The sequence below is a fragment of the Mus caroli genome, chromosome 9 (genome assembly GCF_900094665.2).
Source record: "Mus caroli chromosome 9, CAROLI_EIJ_v1.1, whole genome shotgun sequence".
Lineage (NCBI taxonomy): Eukaryota > Metazoa > Chordata > Mammalia > Rodentia > Muridae > Mus > Mus caroli.
The window spans coordinates 113,956,233-113,966,409 of NC_034578.1; the positions used below are offsets into that span (position 1 = coordinate 113,956,233).

Sequence of the window (10,177 nt, forward strand, 5' to 3'; positions counted from 1 at the left end):
ATGAGATTCTGTGCTTTGTTACTGCCGAGTTATATTTTCTTTTGTATGGTCCAGCCTGATAAACCCAACAGAAGAACATGTGCACTTGAAGTCTGGGCAAACATTTGAAATAAGGCTATATACTGAACATGCCCGATTTGTGCATAGACAAGACAAAACCACCTGTGTGTTTAATGCTGTGTTAGCTGCTGATGTGTATGTAACAGTTTCCTTGAATCTCAAGTCTCACTGAACATCTTATTTTTGTGCATCCACACATGCCAATAAGTGAATCCCGGTGCCTTTCCCAAGCCTTGTATGAACAGGACTGGGGTAAGGCTGGCTTCCTTTTCTGTTTTTTCTTATCATGGGTACTTAGTAGAATGAGCCTTTAAAAGAAAATTCCATGTTTCTCAGGCAAAAAATAAAAAAATAAAAAGTCTTGAGTTGAAGTAGATTTATGCTGTTTGGAAGTAATGTATTTATATTTAATACTCAGTGAATATCTGCTAGGAAGATGTATTGTTTAAATGGACTGTGACTGGGTTTATGCTCAAAGCACAGTCATTGTTGCTGGCAAGCTTCAGCATCTGGAAGAACAGCTTCCTGACCAGTCAGTTAAGGTGGCTTTGCTTTGCTTGATGTGATAGTTTTCAAGGCTAGAGACTTTAAAGGCGTTTGATGTTTAAAACACCCCGACATATTGGATAGGTCTGCAGGTGTGTTAAAGTCAGAGGAGCCTAATTATATGCTTTGGGGAGTGGCTTAAGAAGTCACTTTGAATTGGAGATGCATGGTCTCTTGCACTTGTGAAAGCCCTGGTTCACATGTGAGCATTGACTACATTGAGTATGTATGTATTGCATACATTGAGTATGTATGCCAAAAGTGGTAGTGCTTTCTTTCCATTCACATAAACTGTAGAGCTTTTTAATCTTGGATAGGGACCTTGTCACACACTTAAAACTCAGGGCAGTTCCAGGTCCACTGTAGTAAGTAATTCAAACTGAAAATGTTTTAAAGTTTTCCCTTCCCTTCCTTCTTCCTTCCTTTCAGATTTATTTATTTTATGTATATGAGTACACTGTAGCTGTCTTCAGACACACCAGAAGAGGGCATCAGATCTCATTACAGATGGTTGTGAGCCACCATGTGGTTACTGGGATTGAACTCAGGACCTCTGGAAGAGCAGTCAATGCTCTTAACTGCTGAGCCATCTCTCCAGCCTTTCACTTATTTTCAAAATAAAAACATATGCCTGTCACATGTTAGCCTGTCACATGTTAGCATAGGCTTTTATGAAATGTAACTACTTTTCAAAAAAAATCTAGTGTGTATTTGTTTATTGTGTTACTTGGCATGATGGAGCACAAGTGGATTTTTGTGCCCCTTTTGTCTGCATCCAGCCAGTTGACATGTAATACATGAAGAAAGCCTGCTTCATATGGGTAGTCGTGTGGAAAGGAAAGCACCCCCTCCCTGTCCCGGTCCTCTGAAGGGTCTCGCTCCTGGAAACACACTGCTTGGCTATTTGTAGAGTACATCTGTTGATTGGGTGGTACTAATGCAAGTCTTTGTTGTTTTAGTATTGATTTGCATTTCATTCACTTTGTAGTAGTTTGTTCTATCGCCTAACGAATCTTGTGTTTCGGCAGGTTTTTTGTCAGCTTTCTCCCCAGGAATAAAGACATAGGCCTAGCCTACTCATTTTAAAGTGGTTACCCAGTGTCTTAGGGTGAACAGTTAATGTGGAGGTTGGCCTGTTTATTCCCTGAGATGGAAGACCTGGTCCTGTGAGCCTTCTGTGGAGTGCTCTCTAGGGTGGGAGCATAACTGCCTCACTCTGGGGCTCTGGAGTTACAGCCAGCTGAGTACAGTGTTCCCATGAGCGAGCAGGGAAGGTGGTAGAAAACGCTGGGTTCTCTGAGGATTCTTTTTTTTTTTTAAATTTCCTTTGTCTACTTACTGGTTCGGCTGTGTTTGTGAAGTATTAACTGTATATCACTCTCTAACTTACATTGTGTGTGTGTGGCATGTGGCAAACATCCTGTGAGAATGTGGGAAGTGGTGGGATTGTTGAGCTCGAGATTGCCAGTCCTGCTGCTGCCGAGGCTCTTTTAGAATCTCATAGGCAGGATGGGCCTCATCTGAAGTGGAAAGTGAAGAGCTTGCACTTAGATCACAGCCCAGCACTTTGTTTAGCTCACAGAGGGTTATACACACTTAGTTGGTTACACCTTTGCCTGCAGAGTTTTGAAAGTATATTCAGAATGTTATATTTTCCTTTCCTTTTTAAAAATAAGAATTGCCTGAGGTACATTGAATTTTGCTTTGGAAGAACACAGTGTGTGTTTCCAACACTTCGGCCCTTGGTGCTTAGCCTTCCTGTCCAGTGTGTGCCTTGACTGGTTTTCTGCACTGCTGCATGCTAGTGAAGACTACTCAGGGTCGGCTGGGGCTGATGTTCGCTTTCTGTCTGCTCACTTGTCCTTTGTTGTAACTAACAAATGAATGACGTAGCACTTCAAAACGTGCTTCTGCAGTGCTGTCACTTGGGAACTCCCGTGTACATTACTGTAGGCCATGGCTACCACTTTATTGTGCATGCTGTTTGCAGAGTCACACATAACATCTGGTTCCTCAGTGCGTGCACTCTCTCTGCCTCCTGTGTAAACACTGACGTGGGGTTCACTGTTAGAAGCAGAATTCCTGTGAGAAAATAGTTTTCATTGCGCTGTAGTGTAGAGTCTGCAGTAGGTGTGAGTGTGTCTCATCTGTTTAGGATATGTGGATATTTGGATTTGTTTTAATGCTTTGGGAAGAGTACTTAATATTTCTTTACAGTAGGGAGTAGATAGCAGACAGTGAGTTTTATGTCTGTCAGCACGTAACACGGTCCATCTTTCTGAGACCTGAAAGCCTCTTATAGTCGACAAGTTCAGAAATCCTGGCTATGAGAGAGATTTCTACTCAACTGAGCTTGGGCACTATTGCAAAGCAAGGGTATTTTTCCAATTTGAGGTTCTCCCATTGAGCCTGTATGTTAAAGTTGATTTACCATCTCATGTGTAGATTGGGGGTGCTCAAATTATTGCATTTAATTGAGGATATTAGGTTAAAAGATTACAAAAAATTATTTCTAGCTGTGAAATTATTTCATTCTCTGCCATATCAGGGAGTAATTTAAGTGAAAACACTGTGGATGCAAATCTACTCTCCCTTTATCATTTCTTCTAGATTCTGAACGAATGTCAAAGCCATGTTCAGGTTCTAAAGAGTTAGCATAAGAGATTTCTGTGGTGTAGACTGGAAGGTTGATGGGCGGATCCCTGTGGGACAATGAGAGTGTACTGGTGACTTTGGAGTGCTAGGGACCATTCCCGTTCCAATTCCCACTTTCTCAGTTTTAAGTCTTCAACACAAAGTGAGCAGTGAGCACTCTTGAATCGTCTCCCACACTCAGGCCAGGTTTTAAGTGAGGAGACTAATGTTTTAGTAGTAGCAATAGCTCACTGTTGCTGTGTGTCTGACACCAGAATTTATAGTAAAAACAGAGCTACAAAAAGCAAAGATAGTGTTTTTCTTAGATATTTTACTTTTTAGTACCTTGATGTCTTAAAGAATTATTCTGGTATTTATAGGCAAGTGTAAAGTTAAACTGAGACCATAGTGGTGCTTGCTACCTTTAATACCAGCACTCAGGAGGCAGAGGCAGGGGCAGGTGGATCTCTGAGTTCAAGGACAGCCCGAACTACAGAACAAGTTCCAGGACAGCCAGGGGCTACACAGAGAAACCCTGTCTCGAAATAACAAAAAAATTGCTTTAGAATAAGTGTTTGTTCTCAGGTATAGTTCCTGTGCCTAAACCATTGTCTGAAGCTAGTGTGGGATTAGCAAAAGGCCTTTTTACTAAAATGCCGATTAAGCACCCAAAGTTCTTAACCAACTTTGTTGTACAAGATACATTGTATTTGTTGGTGAAGTGTTCCCTGTGGACTGTCTCTTGATGGAATTGTCAACACTTCTTGACCACTGAGTGTACAATAGGAAGTCTCAGGGCTTCTATAAGGGTTAAAGGAAATAATCTAGGAGGGCAATAGCAATCGGATTTTCACAGGGTATTCATTCATAATGTGTATATGGATCTTCACATACACACATGCATATGGAGTGCACACATGCATCCATAGGCTCACATGAGCACACACTTTAGTACCAAGTAACCCATTGTGTCTGACTTGGTCGGAATGCTGGATGAATGAGGTTTTTCTACCTTAGAGACTTAAAGGAGGTTATGACTACAGGACCTGGGTGGCCCTTACCTGTTAGCTGTCGGTAGTACCTGTTTATATGCCACTGAGTTAGGTGGTTTCCTTTCTAGTTAGCTGAAAACAGCTCTTTTTAAACTTAAACAATAGTAGGTTTCATTTCAGAGGAATTGTCTAAGTATGTGATTAAGTACTTACCACCCATTAAATGTTTTAAAAAAAGAAACAAAGCCCCATACTCTTTTATATTATGATTAAAATGCCTGAAAATAAGATTTTCCAAAGAACTGTTTTTCCGTTCTTAAAAATGTCCTAGTGAGCCAGGCATAGTGGCACATGCCTGAAACCCCAGCACTCAGGAAGAGGATGCAGGAGGATTGCAAGTTGGAATCCAGCCGGGCTACATAGTGAGACCCTGACTCAAAAAACAAAAAAGAAAAAGAGAGTCCTAGTGAGTACCCGATGGCATTATCTGATCTGATGACAGAGAGCCTGAGTACTATAGATGTAACAGTGTGGTTGAAGTTGCGCAATGCACAAGTGGTAGCCTGGCCTGGTTCTTGAGTCTGTTAGCCATAGGACCCTTGGTGGGCAGAGCAGGGAAATGTTAGTGATTTAATATATAATTTTCAAAGTTCTAAACTTAGGCTTGTTAAGCATCCTTAAATTCTTCTTTAGAATTCAGCAACAAAATTGATTTCAGTGACAGGACACTTCCTTAAGGCTCTGGTGCACAGCTTAGAGGTGTCCCTTGGTGTAGAGCAGTGCTGCATCTTCTAGCCTGTGCTGCTGCTGCTGCTGCTGCTGCTGCTGCAGCTGCTCTTAGAGCCTGTAGACTCACTGTAAGACAGGGAGCTCATGGAGAGGAGCTCCTGAGATACTTGTTTTCTGCTCTTTTCATTGCAGCTTTTGAGGAACTTGAAAAAGCCTTGAGTACAGCCCAAAAAACTGAAGATGCACAGAGAAGAATGAAGGTGGAGATGGATGAACAGATGAAGGCTGTTGAGAGAGCGAGCGAGGAGGAGCGCCTCCGCCTTCAGCATGAGCTGAGTCGGGTGAGGCAGGAGGCTGCCAGCATGGTAAAGGTAAGGACAGCTTTGATCAGCATGGCTGCGGTCCGATGTTCGTTCCCCACGTCTTTGTAAGAGAGAGTCAGCTCGTATTGTAGAACCTGAGCATTTGATGAAGTTCAAGCACCTTGGCAGAGACTGTCTTAGACACTTAGACGACCTTGCCCCTCTCCAGTTCCTGTGCTTCTCATTGGCTCGCTGACCTGAGGCTCCTGAGGTAGGTGCTTACCTGCTTCAGTGCACCCTCAGAACTCAGTCAAGAAGGCTTCTCCAACTTGGGAGTACGCGACCCAGGTTGGGTATTTAAAGGTTTCAAAGGATAATTACTCATTTATTTGGTTTTCAGGTACTGGTAGGGATCAAATATTTGACTTCACATATAGCAAACACTTGTTTTACCACTGAGCTACATTCTCAGACCCTTAAAGGATAGTTATCAATTCTCTGGTTACACTTAAAAATACAATGTTTTTAAAATTTTTAATTTGTATAAAAAGTTGTCTTTTGAGAACTTAAAATTTTTCTGTATTTGTATATGTGTATAAGAAAGTCCCACAGCATGTGTGTGGAGCTCAGTACACATGAGAGTTGGTTCTCTCCATCACTGTGTGGGCTCCACAGATTGAACCCAGGTCATCAAGCTGTGAGCAGGGTTTTACCTGCTAAGACCTCTCACAGGCCTGTACAGTGCCTTTGATGAAGACATTTGGGGCTGTTGTGAAGGTCAGTAGGTGAGCGTGCCTGCTCTGCAAGCATGAGGGCCTGAGTTTGAGTCCCCAGCACTGGAGGGAGGAGCTGGGCGTGGTTGTAGATTGGGAGACCCTGAGAGCTGGCCGGCCAGCCTGGCTGTAACCTGCAGACTTCAAGGTTCAGTGCAGTAACTTGTAGGATGAGAGGAAGACTCCCAGTGCCATGCAATATCCTTATTGAACATAAGTGTACAGAGGGGGAAATTAAATAAGTTTACACATTTACTTCCTTCTATGGGACTATAAACATGTAGGAAAGTATCAATTATGACCTGTTACTGGATATATATCTGTGTGTGTGTGTGGGGGGGGTAGCCATACCCACACTCACGTGCAAGCACTACACACACAGAGCACACAGATACACAATAAGTAATTTTCAAAATCCCATAGGTTTCCAGTCTTACTACCAAGAGTACAGGCAATGAATGAATTAATGAATGATGGCGCCTGACCCCTGTTCCCACTCCAGCTCTTCCCGTCATTCCATGCTTTCCTTAACTACGTCTCCATTCTACTCATTTAGTGATTCCTCATTTGTGTTGCTGGATATACACAGCTTTGGCCCAAATTCTTTTTATTGTAGAAACTTTTTCCTGATAGTGGGAGCTAGCCTTTTAGATAGGAGGAACTTACTCAAATACTCTTTTTTCTGTAGAGAAGAAAGTTTTCTTTCTTGGTATTTAAGGTTACCAGTTTTATTCATTAACTGCTTCCTGGATTTTGTTCTATTTAATTTTAATTACATTTATTTATTTAGTGTTTATGTACATGTGTGCTATAGAGGATGTAGTGATGGAATTGGTTCTCTTACACTACATGGACGCCGGGGCTCAAACTCAGGTTGTAAGTTTGGCTGCACGTGCCATAAAGCGCTGAGCACCTCAGAGGTTTTAACACACCTGTGGGACTGTGGCTGTGAGCTCATGCCAGGGCACATGCCTAGTGTTTGCAAGACTGGGCTCAGTCTTAGCTATTACAAAACTAAAACACATACATGCTCAATTCTGAGACACTGGTTTTTCTTTTGTCCTTTATGTGTTTTCATTTGGGTTTTGAGGCGGGAATCACCATGTAGGCTAAGCCAGCCCCTAAGTGCCTGCCCTGCGTCAGCCTCCCACCCCGGGTTACAGCCGTGAATCAGCGTGCTCTGTGGTCACTGCTGCTCTAGGCCTGTAGGATGCCTCCTTTGCGCAAGGTTACGCCCTTGCTCTGATTGGATTTTATTTGGTGTGAGGAATAAGATTGAAATTCAACTTAGTTTTTTGCCAGGGGACTGCTTTCACACCCTAATTTAATAGTATTTAACAGTATAGCCTCTGTCCCTTGACATGTCGTTATCACTATTATACAGTAAATGTGTAAGATGCCGGCAGGTGTCCCCCCCCCCCCCCTTGACTGCTACAGTGTACGGCTGTACTGTCATATCATCACTGTGTCTGAGGAGCTGCTCCCTGCCTGCCACTCCTTCCCCACTGTTTGTTTTGGTAGTGGTGATGGGGTATTCCTAACCACTGAGCCGTCTCTCTGTGGATCCTGATTTTTGGCTCTTATAACATGTAAGTTTTAGTCTCAATGGCCTCCCTCATTCTTTTCGTGTTTCATTACATTAACTTTTTAGATTTATGTAGGTAACATTGATAGTTTTGCAAAATTGAGTTTTCCTTTCTGAGAAAGAACAAAGCCAATAACTCTTAAACAAATAATGCCTTCCTAGAAAGCCTGGCACACCTTGACCATAGTGAAGGGTCTGTTGTGAGAGCAGCCTTCCTCCTGTCTCCTGTCTCCTGTCTCCTGTCTCCTGTCTCCTGTCTCCTGTCTCCTGTCTCCTGCCTCCTGTCTCCTGTCTCCTGTCTTCCTCCCCTCCCCTCTACTTATCTTAACCACTGGGGATTTAGTACAGGTTATGAAAATGCTGTACTAAAAGGTCATTTAACTGCTCTGACTTTGGAGCTGATTCTTGTTTCCTCTTAACAAGTTAGTAGTGTGGTTAATCACCAGTCAGCAAAGTGACTTAGCTGTGGAGGTACGTGCCTCTTCTGGCTGTAGTTACGTGCCTCTTCTGGCAGTTTGCACTTACCTTTTGGCTTGTTTTCAGAAGAACTCAGAAGAACAAGTTGCTGCACTTCAGAAGCTGCATGCAGAGGAGCTCGCCAGCAAAGAGCAGGAGCTGAGCAGGAGGCTTGAGGCCCGGGAAAGGGAGCTGCAGGAACAGATGAGAATAGCTCTCGTAAGTGCTGTCTAGGTCCACCTCAGAGCTGCCCTCGGCTCAGGTGAGGTGGTGCACAAAAGGACAGGAGGAACCCAAGGGGGCCACTAGTTCAGTACTCGTCACATGAGCTCAGGCTTCCATCAGTCTGTGCGTGAGATGACAGCACAGTTGTCTCAGAGCCTAGCATACTGGCTTCCCAAAATTTATTCTGAACCGAAGTTTAAAGAGCAAAACTTTGAGTTTATATGATGCTTAAAAAATAGAGTTAAAGAACTAACAAACTGCTGAACTAACAAAATAATAGTGAGAAAAGCAAAGATTCAGACTTTTGCTGAAAAGGATGTGACTTGAAAATTTAAAACAAAAGGTAATTTCCCTCATTTGTGAGAACCTTTTATGTGAGTTACCACAAAGTTGTTTTGATGAAATTATCAAGAAAGTACATGAAATTATCATCCATAAAATAATATGTATGATTTTTAAACATGTTTCATGCAAAAGGATTGGAAATGCTATCTGGGTCTAAGTTGTCTGAGCGTCTCCAGCCTTATTGATTCTTGCCTGAGGCAACACGTTTGCTAATCTCTGGAAGCAAAATAGGCACTTGGATTTAGAGTACACTTACACACGGCTAGGAAAATTGTGTGCTGGAAACTCTGCCCAGGGGTGGTGCTGCATGCCTTTGATCTCAGCAGAGGCAGGGGAATCTCTGATTTTAAGGCCAGTCTGGTCTACATAGTGAGATCCAGGATAGTCAGTGCTACACAGAGAAACCTTGTCTCAAAGCAAGGAAAAAACAAATAAACAAAAACAAAACAAAACAAAAAAACCACAGAAAACAAAATTATAAATATTAAGGTACTTACAAGAATATTTATTTCAGCATAAAATACAAGTAGTTGCATGGAGATCAGAGACCAATGTGGAATGTAAAGGAAGCTGGCAATGGTGCTGACAGGGCTGCTGTGTCTAAGCACTGGCGTCCACAGTGCTTTCTGGGAACTGACACATTCAGCTGTATTTCAAGTGGAGGGAAAAAAGATAATATATGCATACATACACGTGGAGATCTAGCTTCTTAATTCAGCAGACTTGAAAATTTCCTCTATTAATTAATATACCTAAAATACTGAAATCAAGACTGTGAATAATTCTATCTAAATATTTCATATTTCAGTCTATCCTGTAATATGAAATCATTTTGTACAGCCCTGTGTGTCACCATGCTATATATAGTATGTCTAAATACCACATCAATGCTTGCTCTTTAAGCAACAGTATATAGACACATGCCTAAAGTTAAGAGTGTAATCTAGAAATTACATTTAGTGTGCTAGTTTAATGTTAAAAGTGCTTGTGACCTTTGCCATGGGTGTCGTACTGTATAAGAAAGGAGACTTTTCAGAGCTGGCTACACTGGGAACCCTCAGAGCCCGGGTTCTGCAGATGAGGCGTTGCTTTGGGATTTATGTGGGATTGAGGTGGTATCAATTGTTTTTGGCACAGGAAAAGAGTCGATCAGAATATTTGAAGCTCACCCAAGAAAAAGAGCAGCAAGAATCCTTGGCTTTAGAAGAGTTAGAGCTGCAGAAAAAAGCCATCCTTACAGAGAGTGAAAATAAACTCCAGGAACTTGGGCAAGAAGCAGAGGCTTACCGAACCGTAAGTTCATGTGCTGTGTGGGCTCCAAGCGGGGGATGTGTGTGTCTGTGGAGACTGTCCCCAGAGCTGGGGATGTATGTGTCTGTGAGACTGTCCCCAGAGCTGAGGGTGTATGTGTCTGTGAGACTGTCCCCAGAGCTGAGGGTGTATGTGTCTGTGAGACTGTCCCCAGAGCTGAGGGTGTGTGTGTCTGTGAGACTGTCCCAGAGCTGAGGGTGTGTGTGTCTGTGAGACTGT

At 42.7% G+C, this 10,177-nt stretch overlaps 1 protein-coding gene across 11 annotated transcripts in view; it reads left to right on the forward strand.

Moving 5' to 3' along the window:
* The window catches only part of Golga4 (golgin A4), an 80,168-nt gene that overhangs the window by 40,553 nt on the left and 29,438 nt on the right, over positions 1-10,177 (forward strand). For 10 of the 11 annotated variants that reach the window (XM_029481999.1, XM_029482001.1, XM_029482002.1 and 7 more), the window contains 3 exons: positions 5,154-5,332; positions 8,165-8,296; positions 9,785-9,940. In XM_029481999.1, the coding sequence (XP_029337859.1) occupies positions 5,154-5,332; positions 8,165-8,296; positions 9,785-9,940 (467 nt within the window). The remainder of the gene's footprint in view (positions 1-5,153; positions 5,333-8,164; positions 8,297-9,784; positions 9,941-10,177) is intronic. The other variant, XM_029482000.1, reaches the window with a different exon arrangement.